The sequence below is a fragment of the Uranotaenia lowii genome, chromosome 2 (genome assembly GCF_029784155.1).
Source record: "Uranotaenia lowii strain MFRU-FL chromosome 2, ASM2978415v1, whole genome shotgun sequence".
Taxonomy (NCBI): domain Eukaryota; kingdom Metazoa; phylum Arthropoda; class Insecta; order Diptera; family Culicidae; genus Uranotaenia; species Uranotaenia lowii.
In genome coordinates this window covers 85514054-85530931 of record NC_073692.1, presented here as the reverse complement: position 1 = coordinate 85530931, position 16878 = coordinate 85514054, and the positions used below count along the sequence as shown (strand labels likewise).

Genomic DNA, 16878 nt, shown 5'->3' with positions numbered 1-16878 from the left:
AAAAATGACAAAAATGACAAAAATGACAAAAATGACAAAAATGACAAAAATGACAAAAATGACAAAAATGACAAAAATGACAGAAATGACAAAAATGACAAAAATGACAAAAATGACAAAAATGACAAAAATGACAAAAATGACAAAAATGACAAAATGACAAAAATGACAAAATGACAAAAATGACAAAAAGATAAAAATGACAAAATGACAAAAAATGACAAAAATGACAAAAATGACAAAAATGACAAAAATGACAAAAATGACAAAAATGACAAAAATGACAAAAATGACAAAAATGACAAAATGACAAAAATGACAAAAATGACAAAAATGACAAAATGACAAAAATGACAAAAATGACAAAAATGACAAAAATGACAAAAATGACAAAAATGACAAAAATGACAAAAATGAAAAAATGACAAAAATGACAAAAATGACAAAAAATGACAAAAATGACAAAAATGACAAAATGACAAAAATGACAAAAATGACAAAAATGACAAAAATGACAAAAATGACAAAAATGATAAAAATGACAAAAATGACAAAAATGACAAAAATGACAAAAATGACAAAAATGACAAAAATGACAAAATGACAGAAATGACAAAAATGACAAAAATGACAAAAATGACAAAAAATGACAAAAATGACAAAAATGACAAAAATGACAAAAATGACAAAAATGACAAAAATGAAAAAAATGACAAAAATGACAAAAATGACAAAAATGACAAAAATGACAAAAATGACAAAAATGACAAAAATGACAAAAATGACAAAAATGACAAAAATGACAAAAATGAAAAAAATGACAAAAATGACAAAAATGACAAAAATGACAAAAATGACAAAAATGACAAAAATGACAAAAATGATAAAAATGACAAAAATGACAAAAATGACAAAAATGACAAAAATGACAAAAATGACAAAAATGACAAAAATGACAAAAATGACAAAAATGACAGAATGACAAAAATGACAAAAATGACAAAAATGACAAAAATGACAAAAATGACAAAAATGACAAAAATGACAAAAATGACAAAAATGACAAAAATGACAAAAATGACAAAAATGACAAAAATGACAAAAATGACAAAAATGACAGAAATGACAAAAATGACAAAAATGACAAAAATGACAAAAATGACAAAAATGACAAAAATGACAAAAATGACAAAAATGACAAAAATGACAAAATGACAAAAATGACAAAAATGAAAAAAATGACAAAAATGACAAAAATGACAAAAATGACAAAAATGACAAAAATGACAAAAATGACAAAAATGACAAAAATGACAAAAATGACAAAAAATGACAAAAATGATAAAAATGACAAAAATGACAAAAATGACAAAAATGACAAAAATGACAAAAATGACAAAAATGACAAAAATGACAAAAATGACAAAAATGACAAAAATGACAGAAATGACAAAAATGACAAAAATGACAAAAATGACAAAAATGACAAAAATGACGAAAATGACAAAAATGACAAAATGACAAAAATGACAAAAATGACAAAAATGACAAAAATGACAAAAATGACAAAAATGACAAAAATGACAAAGATGACAAAAATGACAAAAATGACAAAAATGACAAAAATGACAAAAATGACAAAAATGACAAAAATGACAAAAATGACAAAAATGACAAAAATGACAAAAATGACAAAAATGACAAAAATGACAAAAATGACAAAAATGACAAAAATGACAAAAATGACAAAAATGACAAAAATGACAAAAATGACAAAAATGACAAAAATGACAAAAATGACAAAAATGACAAAAATGACAAAAATGACAAAAATGACAAAAATGACAAAAATGACAAAAATGACAAAAATGACAAAAATGACAAAAATGACAAAAATGACAAAAATGACAAAAATGACAAAAATGACAAAAATGACAAAAATGACAAAAATGACAAAAATGACAAAAATGACAAAAATGACAAAAATGACAAAAATGACAAAAAATGACAAAAATGACAAAAATGACAAAAGTGACAAAAATGACAAAAATGACAAAAATGACAAAAATGACAAAAATGACAAAAATGACAAAAATGACAAAAATGACAAAAATGACAAAAATGACAAAAATGACAAAAATGACAAAAATGACAAAAATGACAAAATTGACAAAAATGACAAAAATGACAAAAATGACAAAAATGACAAAAATGACTAAAATGACAAAAATGACAAAAATGACAAAAATGACAAAAATGATAAAAATGACAAAAATGACAAAAATGACAAAAATGACAAAAATGACAAAAATGACAAAAATGACAAAAATGACAAAAATGACAAAAATGACAAAAATGACAAAAATGACAAAAATGACAAAAATGACAAAAATGACAAAATGACAAAAATGACAAAAATGACAAAAATGACAAAAATGACAAAAATGACAAAAATGACAAAAATGACAAAAATGACAAAAATGACAAAAATGACAAAAATGACAAAAATGACAAAAATGACAAAAATGACAAAAATGACAAAAATGACAAAAATGACAAAAAATGACAAAAATGACAAAAATGACAAAAATGACAAAAATGACAAAAATGACAAAAATGACAAAAATGACAAAAATGACAAAAATGACAAAAACGACAAAAACGACAAAAATGACAAAAATGACAAAAATGACAAAAATGACAAAAATGACAAAAATGACAAAAACGACAAAAATGACAAAAATGACAAAAATGACAAAAATGACAAAAATGACAAAAATGACAAAAATGACAAAAATAACAAAAATGACAAAAATGACAAAAATGACAAAAATGACAAAAATGACAAAAATGACAAAAATGACAAAAATGACAAAAATGACAAAAATGACAAAAATGACAAAAATGACAAAAATGACAAAAATGACAAAAATGACAAAAATGACAAAAATGACAAAAATGACAAAAATGACAAAAATGACAAAAATGACAAAAATGACAAAAATGACAAAAATGACAAAAATGACAAAAATGACAAAAATGACAAAAATGACAAAAATGACAAAAATGACAAAAATGACAAAAATGACAAAAATGACAAAAATGACAAAAATGACAAAAATGACAAAAATGACAAAAATGACAAAAATGACAAAAATGACAAAAATGACAAAAATGACAAAATGACAAAAATGACAAAAAATGACAAAAATGACAAAAATGACAAAAATGACAAAAATGACAAAAAATGACAAAAATGACAAAAATGACAAAAATGACAAAAATGACAAAAAATGACAAAAATGACAAAAATGACAAAAATGACAAAAATGACAAAAATGACAAAAATGACAAAAATGACAAAAATGACAAAAATGACAAAATGACAAAAATGACAAAAATGACAAAAATGACAAAATGACAAAAATGACAAAAATGACAAAAATGACAAAAATGACAAAAATGACAAAAATGACAAAAATGACAAAAATGACAAAATGACAAAAATGACAAAAATGACAAAAATGACAAAAATGACAAAAATGACAAAAATGACAAAAATGACAAAAATGACAAAAATGACAAAAATGACAAAAATGACAAAAATGACAAAAATGACAAAAATGACAAAAATGACAAAAATGACAAAATGACAAAAATGACAAAAATGACAAAAATGACAAAAATGACAAAAATGACAAAAATGACAAATATGAAAAAAAAATGACAAATATGAAAAAAATGACAAAAATGACAAATATGAAAAAAATGACAAAAATGACAAAAATGACAAAAATCACAAAAATGACAAAAATGACAAAAATGACAAAAATGACAAAAATGACAAAAATGACAAAAATGACAAAAATGACAAAAATGACAAAAATGACAAAAATGACAAAAATGACAAAAATGACAAAAATGACAAAAATGACAAAAATTACAAATGGACAAAAATGACAAAATTGACAAAATGACAAAAATGACAAAAATGACAAAATGACAAAAATGACAAAAATGACAAAATGACAAAAATGACAAAAATGACAAAAATGACAAAAATGACAAAAATGACAAAATGACAAAAATGACAAAAATGACAAAAATGACAAAAATTACAAAAATTACAAAATTACAAAAATTACAAAAATTACAAAAATTACAAAAATTACAAAAATGACAAAAAATGACAAAAATGACAAAAATGACAAAAATGACAAAAATGACAAAAATGACAAAAATGACAAAATGACAAAAATGACAAAATGACAAAAATGACAAAAATGACAAAAATGACAAAAATGACAAAAATGACAAAAATGACAAAAATGACAAAAATGACAAAATGACAAAAATGACAAAAATGACAAAAATGACAAAAATGACAAAAATGACAAAAATGACAAAAATGACAAAAATAACAAAAATGACAAAAATGACAAAATGACAAAAATGACAAAAATGACAAAAATGACAAAAATGACAAAAATGACAAAAATGACAAAAATGACAAAAATGACAAAAAATGACAAAAATGACAAAAATGACAAAAATGACAAAAATGACAAAAATGACAAAAATGACAAAAATGACAAAAATGACAAAAATGACAAAAATGACAAAAATGACAAAAATGACAAAAATGACAAAAATGACAAAAATGACAAAAATGACAAAATGACAAAAATGACAAAAATGGACAAAAATGACAAAAATGACAAAAATGACAAAAATGACAAAAATGACAAAAATGACAAAAATGACAAAAATGACAAAAATGACAAAAATGACAAAAATGACAAAAATGACAAAAATGACAAAAATGACAAAAATGACAAAAATGACAAAAATGACAAAAATGACAAAAATGACAAAAATGACAAAATGACAAAAATGACAAAAATGACAAAAATGACAAAAATGACAAAAATGACAAAAATGACAAAAATGACAAAAATGACAAAAATGACAAAAATGACAAAAATGACAAAAATGACAAAAATGACAAAAATGACAAAAATGACAAAAATGACAAAAATGACAAAAATGACAAAAATGACAAAAATGACAAAAATGACAAAAATGACAAAAATGACAAAAATGACAAAAATGACAAAAAATAACAAAAATGACAAGAATGACAAAAATGAATAAAATGACAAACTTGACAAAAATGACAAAAATGACAAAAATGACAAAAATGACAAAAATGACAAAAATGACAAAAATGACAAAAATGACAAAAATGACAAAAATGAATTGTGAAAATTCTTAAATTTTAAAAACTTGCACAACTGACAATAATTTCTATAAAGACAAAGTTCTCAAAATCGATAGAAATTTTAAAAGTGAAAAATCCGTAAACAGCTTCAAAATGGACATCTTTGGGCAATATATTTTATTTTTGGAAAACATCAAAACAAATGAAATTTTCAAATTGTAGTTCGTTTATTTTTGAAAGGTATATGAAAATCTTACACATTTTGATTTATCAATTTCCTTAAGCAACTAGATATCAATATTGACGACATTTTGGTGGACATGTCTTTTGTTCAAACTCGTATAACGTTAGCATAAGAGACATAAACAGACACATCTTAAATGGTTAACTATTCTTCGTGATTCGTTTCATCTTCCTGTGATGAGGTAGCGTTGCTTGGAGTAGGTTGAACTTCGTCAACTTCTTCCAGAATCTCTTCATCGGAGATCAATATCAACTCGATGGGACCGCTGCTGGGCATTGTTATAGAATTCTCCAAGAGAACACTCTCTGCAGTTGCGGGTTCTTGGGGTGTCAGCTCTTGATGTTCCTGTTCAACTAGTCTAGTGGAGCTTTCTTGTTCGGCATCTTCGGGTTGCTCACCGCCACTTTGCTGATCATTGCTGCCGTATCGAGAGTGAAGTTTGTCTAGGTGGCTGTTGAGATTCGATCCCCGTTCGAGTGTCTTACTCATCTTATTGATTAGTGACTGACTCTCAACTTCTAGTTGATGGAGGCGATCCGATCGACTCTGTGTGTATTCTTGTTCACGTTCGCTCAGAGTTGCTAGGTCTTCAGCTGGCATTTCCTGACTCCTATTGGGTTCAGCCGATGTAGATGATCCAGGTATTGGAGATTCCGACTGTCTTGCCATGAAACCGTTATGAATGTCGTCTATCTGTGCCGATATTTGACTTCCACGATTCACAGTCCGCTTTAGCCTGTTTCGAAACTCCTGTGCTTCACGTTCTAGACGTTCCAATCGTGCAGCTCGCCTCTGCAGATATTCTTCTTCAGTTGAAGTTAGAACTTGTGTCGGTTCAGAGTCGGATGCATTCTCTTCGGTTACATTGCTAGAGGTGTCTTTAGAGGAACTGGCTGCACTAGAGTAATTATCCAGCTGGTTGTTCAATTCAGCCATTCTTTTCAGTCTAGCTTCTCTTTTCAAATTGAACAGTTCCTCGCTAGTCAAAGCAGGTTCTTGATTCTGAGTACCTTCCTTCTCTCTCTCGCCATTCCCTTCAATTTTCTCAATCTCAGAGCATTCTGAGTCAATGGTAAGTTCGGTTTCTGAATCATCTTCCTCATCGTCATTGCTATCTGGAGGAATACCTGCCAGACGTTTAAACATCTCCTCTGCCGTTTCTGGTCCTGATTTCTTATCTTTCTTCTTTTTTACTTTCTTTGTTTTCATTTTCACGGTACAGTCACACTCTTCCGGAAACAGTGGTAGATCTTCAATCTTTTCGTTACAAAACTGATTGGCTCTCTCCACATTGCTCAGTGATTTCATATCCGACTCGCTATGACACTTTCTCAGCTCAAGAGCCACTTGCAAAACGTTGCTCAAAGAAGCACTACGGAAGCGATTCTCCAAACAAGCCATTCTGGCCAAGAAATCTTTACGAGTTTGCTTTTTGGATCCTTTAATCGACGTATCGTCTTCATCGTCCGTTGCCTGCTCATCACTGTAGCCACTTTCGCCCGACTGGTTGAACGAATCCTGTTTCTTGCGAGCGGCAAAATCAGCCTTCAACTGCCGCCATTCTTCTTCGGATTCGGTATTTTTCTGCCGGGCTGCTGACCACTTCAAGCGGCAGTATTCGAGTTCCTCCTTCAGTTCACTCAGCAGACGCCGTTTTTGCTGCAAATGGTAGCGCAATATTTGTTCCTGGGTGTGGAGCTGACGGTGTTGACGCTATCGAATGATCAAAGAAAATATTAATAAACACCGTTTAAATATCAGAAGACAAGTTATACCTGCATTTTGCCAACAAGATGCCACGTCTTGGTTAGCTCCAAACTCACTGCACTGAGGCGCTTTTCTTGCGTTTCTAGCCGGCGTTCCAAGTGGGTGTTCAGTGTTTTCAGCCGGTTCGTTTCCTTCTTCAGAGCTTTTTTCTCCAGGATAAGGTCCTTAAAATAATTAAAATAATGACATGAATTATAAAATTTTAGAGTAGCAATAAAATTCCCGAATTTTAAAAAATGCTTCGAAACCGTAACCCTGCTTTAAAATTAATCACATCGAATCATCTGAACAACGAGTAACATTTTATGGACCTTGGCAAAAAATTAAACTAAAAAAATTCAAGGTTAAAACAAAATTTCCTTCAACGACCTCGACACATTTCTTAGTCAGTTGCGAATTCCTTCGACGACAGCTACCGCATCGTGAAGCTGAGATTTTTTTTTACACGGGATGTTCCATTGAGTAAAACGTCTGTGAGGTTGACAGGCGAGTATTCCTCAAAAGTCCAATAGGTCCAACACAGCATTTTACAGATGGTAAAGGTTAATGATGCGAAATTTTCCAAGCTCCAAGCCTGTTAAAACTGTGAATCTATATGGACCAAAATGTTCTGTTGTGAACGGCTTCAGTCACGTAGGATCCGGTGATAAGTGGATAGAAGTATTGGTCTTGAAGTTACGCTTAACACACACCACAGTGGTCCTTCCAGAAATACAGGTTCGGATTTTTTCATTGAAAATGGCGGAAAATTTTTAAAGATTTTTGTTTTTGCTGTTGAATTTTTTTTCTGACCCTCCTTTAGCATTTGGTGGAAGTAAATGGCTCAGTTGTGAAAAGTTTTGGCGTTGGTGAAGAAAATCTAGTAAGGAGTTTCAGTAGCGATATTGTCGATAACATGTTTTACAGAAAAAATGTATGGAAATCTAAGGAAAGTATTTCGGCATAAAGTCAAAGTCACTGGCTCTTTACCCGAGCTGCCCGTGGAGAAGAGAAGGAGAAGAAAAAGAAAGAAGGTGTTTTGAGCTTTTCTGATTTCTTTCGATTCAACCTAATAGCCAAGATTCCAAAGGATGGTACTTATTATCTGTTCATTCGATTCGACTTTATGTCACATGTGCTGAATCGAAGAAGGTATTTAATTGGAATTTGGTTCCGTTTGTTGATTTAACAAAAATGTCCATAATTTTTTTCCTTTTAGCGACTAGAGGACCTTTCAAATAGTTCACAAAAGGAACAATTGTTGAGATATTTATTTTTTATCCTCACCATTTGTTTTATACTTATTTTCATGTAATTTTCAGAAATAGCCTTGTGAATAAATATCTATGACGTCTTTTTTATTTGCGATGAATCAATGAAATTTGAGTAATTCAATTTGAGTTTCCTAGCTATATAAAAAAAACTCATTTGGCTCAACTGTTTTTTTCGGATCTTCTCTTCCCTAATGAATACATTTATCTGAGCTTAAATGTAAGCTTCTGCAAGTAAGATAGTAAAACATTTTTAATCTTGTCTTGTTTTCTGTTTAAAATTTAACTGAACATTTATTTTAAATATTCAGTTAAAAGGTTTTGAATGGGTTAAACATTTTGTTTATGAATATAGATTAGACTTATAAAATTAATCGTTTTTACGGTAATCAATCATTGATATCAGGAAAAATAACAAACCTAGACGGAAAACAAAATCTGATTTGGAATCAAAATTCCTGAATTCAATAGCACGGGAAAAATAAATAAATTGAAACCTTCCGCAACTTTTTCTTAGACACCAACATTACTCGCGGTCTTTATTTTCATTTAAATGTTTAACAGTTTTGACTAAAATAAAATCAATTTTTATGAATGAATTTTTGATTTTTTTTTCCAAAACTTAATATCAAGAGCTGGTGTAAAAAAAAAATTTTGCTTGTTTAACCCTAATCCACTCGTGAGCAAGGTTGCCGAAAAAAATTCTGTGTTTTTGAGAAAAAAAAATCCGAATTTCTGTGCTACATTCACACGCACAGTGCTCGGTTCGCTGGCTGCCTGGTTTTGGCCGGTATTTATTTCCATCCTTCTTCGTCTTGTGATGCGATAGGGAGGGACGTGAAAGCGTTTTTATTTTGTTTCTTTCAGACATACGCAATTCGGTTAACTTGGGAGATTAATGCCGGTGGGAGCAAATCGAATCAGCACCGATCGCGTTATCTTCTTGTACCAATGATGCTATGTAATTGACTACACGCCATTGGCACAGAGGCTGAATTTTGGGTGTACCTAAAAATTCAGTGATGGTTTTCTGTGATGCTTTTTCCTTTATTTTCATAGAAAATTCTTAATAAATTGGATCCTTTTTACATTTAAGAATGGCAAAACCTATTAAAATTACATATCCCATCATACTTTTTTAATTTAAGGTAAAAAAATATAAATTTTGTATTGGCTAAAAAATCATGATTTTGGAAATCGATCCAAAATTCAAAAATTCTGTGAAATCTGTGAATTTTTAAAAATTCTGTGTTCTGTGACACAGATTCTGTGATGAAAATTTGCTCAAAATTCTGCGAAACTACAGATTTTTCAGTGATTTTAGCAACCTTGCTCGTGAGTTTCAATATGACACTATTTGAAGTTTGGTGGAATGTAACTTTATTCGGGTGCATCCATCTAATACAATTTGTTCGGAACTCTCAATGAATTCTCGAAATCTTTAATTTTGCTCCCTAACTTTTTTTTTAACTAACGCACGCTGAAAGCCCAGGAAAAAACTCTCTTATCAGACTCTAAGTATCAACTCGACACTCCTCGCTATATCTGTCTTGTTTTTCAACCGATGTTTTCCTCGTCATGTAACTCAAATATGTTTTTTAGACAAAATTCAGCTACAGCACTTCAGCTTTCCGTTATTCAAAATCTAAGAAATGAAAATCCGTAAAAAAATGCTACGGAAAAAAGACTGAAAATCATCCATGGAATGCTAAAAAAAATTCCAATTTTGTCCAAGAAAGCAGAAATTAAAAGCAATACGTTGTACATAAGGATACATATTTTTTTTTAAATCGTTAAAATTGTTTATGTCAGACTAGAAAAATTTAAAAAAAGATTGGAAAGTTGATGTGAATTGACACAAATTTGCATCCCTAGATTTTCAAAATTAGAAACACAGAATTTTCAACGGATTTTCAAAGGTAGCTGGTTTTGAATTTTTCGTCAATTTGTAATTTCTCAAATTTTCTTGCACATAAATTCATCTTTGTACTGAATTCACGCAAAATTTTCGCAATAAGTTTAAATTAATCAGATGAGAAATTTCGAACCGCCTCAAATGGTGTATTTCTATTAGCGCTGCAATACTTAACACAAATATGAACAAGAAATTCGCAATTGATTTGATTTGGAAGGTTGATTAGATTTGTTTATTGTTTGCAAGTCAATAAACGCGCAAACTACTAGCGCGTATGGAAAATAATCTGATTCTAATATTTTCTAATCAAGAAAATCATAGTATGTCGATCATGAAATACCTCATAATTTTTTTTTAATGTTAATATGTTTCTCAACAACAAGATATTTTGTAAGTTGGTTTCAATTTTTTTTTCTTTTTTTTAAGTTTCATTTGTTGCAAAATATATTACAAATATAAACTATTTTATTTTATGTTTATTTATTTATTTTACCAATTTCAAAAATCCAAATGGAAGTGTTAATTATTCAGGTTTAATTAACCAGGTTGTTTGATTTCCAATATGTTTGAAAATCATTTAATACAAAGGAACTTAAATATGGACAAAACACGTTTATTGGAGAAAAAGATGGGAAAAAGGGAGGGGGGGGGGGCTTTCTTTGAATGGATTTGAACGAAGTCAGAGGTTCATTGGTACCTCGACATACGAGTGTCCCAACATACGAGTATTTTGAGCTACGAAATTCGAGATACGAGTTCGGTTCGGTTTGGTAGTAACACCAGTGATGTCAACCTTCAAGATTTTGTCTGGATCTTCCAGGCTTTTTGTCCTTTCGCTATACTTTTTTTTTTAAATCCAGACTTCCAGATTTTTGTCATTTCTTCCAGACAATTGCAGACATTTTGAAATTGACAAAGTTTTTATGTTTTAAAATTTCAAAATTAATTTGGTTATATTGAAAGATTAGGTGAAGGTGGGATGGCGGAATGGATTGTCAAGTTGTGACTGAGTAATATTTTGGAGGAACTAGGTAACCAAAAAAATGGTCATCAACTGATCTTTTTAATGACACTTGCCTAACTCATTTCCGGAACATACTGAGAGGAAGGAAGAAACAAACCTCCTTTGATATGTTTTTTTTTCTAAACAGCTGCAGGTGAAAGTGAGGAAAATGTTACGAAGAAGGCAAAGACCAGTGAGGATATCTGTTTTAGTTCTTTACATTCTCTTTTTGGTTTTTGTGCAATAAATATTTGATATTTATAAATACATTTTTATTATTGTAAATTAGAGAAGTGTAGTAAACACCTTGGACAACATTGAATTTGATATTCTTTTACACAACAACTACATCCAAATTTATAAAAAAATATTGTTTCGTCATTGGCTGAGAGTTTGAAAAACAAACAGTTTGAAAGCTCGTTAAAGAATCTCTCGTTGAGAGAATGAGAAACAGAAAATAATCATCAACTTATCAACATATAATTTTCTTGGGATTTTACATATCAGCGTAAGGCTTAAAATTTTTGTTTAATTATGATCATTCACTGACACGTTTGAAAAGCTAACGTTTGAAAGAAGCTTTTAGTAACACTAGGGAACAGCATTTATCGTGAATTTGTTCAAATTACTCGTTTTGGAAGATTTTGGGGTTCTAAATTTGAATCATTTGTCTTATAGTTTTGATGACATGGAAATTTTAAAATTGGTTAATTTTGAATTAAATCAATCAGTCATAACTAACAGACCTCAATTAAAAAATTACTGATGCTGAATCTTTCTATCATTCTCCATTTAATGAAGGATTCAGATTTTTTCTAGATATTCCAGTTTCAAGGATGAAACAAATAAAATCTATAATTTGGTATTTTTTATATATAAGTTTACAAATATTTTTGACATCACGAAAGAAAGTCTTTGAGTATTTAATATAAAAGATTTTAACTCATTTAACAATATTGCCTTATGCTTTGAAAATATCCGAGATTCTATTTTTTTAAAACTTCTCCGAAATTAAGCCATTCGAATATATTATTTATGCAGAATTGAGGAAAATAAAAAAAATTAAAACTTCTATAATTTTTTTTCTACGAAAAATTACTCGTGATCTTCGGGGAAGTTGGTCATAGAAGTTTTTTTTAAATATTTTTTTGCCAAAAAAGTGCACAAATTTTTTGAGTAAATGTTCACCTATTTTTGACAGAAAGCTCAAAAATGATTTGAAATCCGGTCCCCCAAAGTACTCAAAACTAGTTAATAAATTCTAAATTTTATTGCCTCGTATAAAAAGTGCTGAGAACTGATAGTAAAACTGTAGGCGAGTATGAGGATACTTGATCCCTGGGGATACTTGATTCCTTAGCTATATCTCGAAACTGGAATGTCTTACAAAGATCAAATGTTCTAGAAAAATGTGCCAAAATAAGCAAAATAACAATGCTTGTAGTTTAAAAATTTTTAAAAAAATAATTGTTTGAGTAATTGAACTTTGTTTGAAAAATTTCACAAAATGTAACTTGAAGATCTTTTTTCATCACTTTAAAATGTTCCTTACAAGGGAAATTTATGAAATAAATATTTGTTCCAATGTATCAATCGTTCGAGCGTAAAATGAACTTCATAATGCCATATTTTCAAAGTAATGGAAAAATCTCAACTTTTTTCAGAAAAAGTTTTCTAAAATGTTGATTATGGGAACAATCGATCCCCTAGAGTTGGGTACAATTGATTCCCCTTCCAAACGGCATATTCTTCTTCAAGCAAAAATAACTAATTTTCTCTAAATTATAAAAAATAGCGCCTTTAAGTATGCAATGTATTTGGCCTTGAGACAAAGTTATAGAATTTTCTTCTTATGTCTGCTATGAATTGTGAAATGGGAACAAATATGACCAAAATAGTCAATTCACATTCTATCTTGGGGTTTTGTTTGATTTTTATACAAGGATTAGGGCTTCCTGAATAAAAGATCAAGTCTCCTTCAATAGGGGATCAAGTCTCCCCTAACTTCAGAAAAATCGCAATTTTTTTACTCCCACGAAAATGCTTCTAGTTCATCAACGGGTGCAAGTATCGTTCTAATTTTTGGAGCATAGAAATTTGAAGTTTCAAGCTGTCAGAAAATGTCAAAGTCGGCGAGTTGCTAAATTTTTCAAAAAAGATATGGTGAAAATAGGAAAAGGGGATCAAGTATCCCCACTCTCCCCTATATATTTTAAATAGAAACGGAATAAAATTAATTCGGTTCCAAAATTTAAATTATGATTTTTAAAATTTCATCATGTACCTAATTCATTTCGACCTTCATAGCTAATCATGGATGACGAGAGAAATAAATGCCAGAGAATTTTTAATTTGATTCAAAACCTCATTTTTGTAATTTCCAGTTCAGATACTAAATTCAGAATTAATATTTTTATTTGAATTGAATATATTTGTAAGCTATTCGTTATGAAGTAAAAGTTTTTTAAAGTATTTTGTTTTTGATCCTACGATTTTGAAAATATCCTAAAAACAAAAAAAAAACAACAACATTTGAATTACCAACTCTCACTTAATAAACTAATTTTTTAAGCTTTTTTAAAATTTTGGATAGTTTTGATGAAAACTATGAATTATTCAAAAGTTATCATAAGAAATAAACAAATTTAAACCTCTTATTTGAATCATTTTAAACAGTAAATGATGCACCTCAACGGGAAAATAATTGAGAAAGAAATATTGTTGGTTTTTCTTTTTTCAACGAATTGTTTTTTTGTAATGAAACGAAATCAAGAACTGAATTTTATAAACTTTAAAAACGAGTACAAAGATGAAAACAAAAATAACATAGTTAAACTGCCAGTGGAAGTCTTACACTCACACTACAGTGCTTTCTGAAAACTGATCAATTCTCTGGGAAATTCAACTACGATTTAAATTTCTTACCATAAAGGCAATAAAAATACCAATTTTTTTTATCACAAAAGGTATATAAATGCCAGGTTGATCCATAAAACATGATTTTTTTAAAAAATTGATGAAAATTGTAAATAACATTATCTTTTTTCATTTGTAATTTACGGCAATATTCTGATTATCAAAGTGAATAAAAAGTGACGCCAGCAGAAAAAAAACATTTAAAGTATTTCAGTCGAACCATATTCACATTTTTGATTTTTTCAAATTTGTCATTCCAATTAAATTCAAAGAAGATGGAGAATTTTGAAGCTCAGATGTTGAAGAAAACGCATAATCATTCGTTCGTCTAAATTAAGGTGTTTGAGGACAAATGAGTGATAATTTTTCACAAAAAAAATTGCCTTTCGTTTTCATTACATTGCTTAGCAAATTGGTTAGCAAATGGTCAGCAAATTAAAACTCGAAACTTTAAGTAACTCAACAAAGGTTATTCAGGCCCAGGCAATAGTAAGCTACCGCTGTTTGAGTTTAAAGGAACCGATTATTTTTTCAAACGACATGCCTGATATACACTCCCCTAGAGTGAAAATTTTTGCAAATTCTAAGGTAAATACATCAACTGGGAAAAGTCCTAAGTTATTAAAGAAATTTGAACAGTTTTGAGCATTTTGTAACGGTTTTTGACCGCTTTCAGGGGGTGAACCCCATAGGATCGCGCATTGCGTGATTAAACTTTTTTTTCGATTAAAGTCGTTTTAACCTCTTTATGTAATTCGCGACTTCTATCAAAGACGCAATTGGCGGATTTTAGTTGAAAAACTTATTCAGTACAACTGTAATCGATGTTTACTCTTGGGCTCGAACTCACGAACATTGGCTCAGGAAGCAACTGATTTGCTAACTGAGCCTGAATTTTATTTAACATCCTATCAAAACCTCATTAAATTGTTTAACGGTTAACTATTTTTCAACCAACAAAACCCATAAAAAAGTCATAAATAACAATTTCTATCATTTTTAAACAGCTGTCTTTCTCGAGAAACCAATCTTTTCGCGGATATATATTTCTGATTCAAATGATTCAGCTTATTACCTTCAGTTTGAGGTAGGTTTTGCTCACGCTGACCACCGTTTTCGATCCATTCTTTGTCGGCACGGACTTGAGACATTCTTCACTTTCTCCGTTTTCCTGTGGATGAAAAACACAAAGCGTCAGGATAGGAAATATTTTCAACTGCTGAGAAAAGCGGGTAAACACGTGATATAAATTAGTAAGCGTTCAAATTAAGCACATGATCTAGATGGCTCGAGGAATTGATTCAGCTGCAAATAGTGGGATGTGGGGGTGTATTTTTTTTAATGTGTAGTATTTTTATTGTAACTGTTCATTCCGGTACCCTTTTTCTGTATTTCTAATCAACTTGTTATGTCTGACTGAATTGAGAACAACACACTAAAATGGCGTATGACTAAAAACCATTCAACCCCGGGTCAAAAACCTACCACAAATGGCACCGGTTCAACTTGTTCCTGATGATTCACCAGTTCAATTAGCACCCGCCACACTTTTGGCAGTTTGTCAGCGATTTGTTCCGGTGAGGCGGTCTGCACCTGACTGAACTCTTCTCCCGACAAACTAGACTCCGAAGTAGGTTCTCCTGAATCGTCCTGCTGTCGTTGTTGCTGTTGCTGCTGCTGCTGCTCTTCCTGGTCCACCTCGGACACCAAATCGTACAAGGCCCGGGGCAAGAACGCACCCAAATCAATCGTTTCCGCTTCCTCCTTGGTCATTTCGATCAGCAGGTCCCGATTTTCGGCCAGCACCGAGGTCAGTTTGTCCAGCTTGACCTGGTCGGCCGTTCGATTTGGGCCCATGCCCAGCAAAAACTTCGAGATGAATTGATTTACCACGGTCATTTCCGCCTGCAGCTGGTGACATTCGGCCACCGATTGGGCCAGCTTTTCCTTCGTTTGGTACAGTTCAGCTTTAGTGGCTTCCAGGTCGGTTTGCAAACCGGTGACGTGGGATTCCAGGTTTTTGTTCCTGATGGATAGAAGAAATTGAATATTTTATTTTTAAGTTAAATATCAATTTTTCAAACTTCAATCAAAAGTTATCCAGCAAGTTGCAAAAAGTGAATTTTTTCAGCACTTGCCGTAAATTTATCTAACGAAGCTTGCTGAGATGGATTATGGAAGAACGAGTTGTGTAACAAGTTTCATAAATATTTTTATGCAAATTCGGAAAAATTCCTTGAAAATCTACTAACTAACCTACTAGAAGCGCATTTTTACAAAAAAACAACATATGAAAGACAATGCCAGAGTTCTGAAAATTTCTGATCAAGTAGGTCCATGGTTCGCACTTTCGCAAAAAAGTACTTTTCGATACTGTTTTCAGTGACAATAGTTTTAATTTTTAGCAATAAAGCGCTTGAACAAAAAAACTTAATTTTTGAATTTATAGCTGTTTGGAAGGATGAAAACCCAATATTTTAGTTTTTTTTCATTTTATCGATTTGTAAGGATATAATTCCCCTGTTTCAAATTTTAATCCTATCATTTTTATATCGGCCGATA

The 16878-nt window shown here is 30.4% G+C and overlaps 1 protein-coding gene across 1 annotated transcript in view; it reads right to left on the bottom strand.

Annotated features, from left to right (window-relative positions):
- Nucleotides 1-5429: 5429 nt before the first annotated feature.
- Nucleotides 5430-16878, bottom strand: part of LOC129744571 (restin homolog) — a 47938-nt gene continuing 36489 nt past the window's right edge. The window contains exons 3-6 of the mRNA XM_055737158.1: nt 15802-16342; nt 15392-15487; nt 7241-7396; nt 5430-7178 (exon numbers count right to left, since the gene is read on the bottom strand). Of these exons, the coding sequence (XP_055593133.1) occupies nt 5610-7178; nt 7241-7396; nt 15392-15487; nt 15802-16342 (2362 nt within the window). The 3' untranslated portion in view covers nt 5430-5609. The remainder of the gene's footprint in view (nt 7179-7240; nt 7397-15391; nt 15488-15801; nt 16343-16878) is intronic.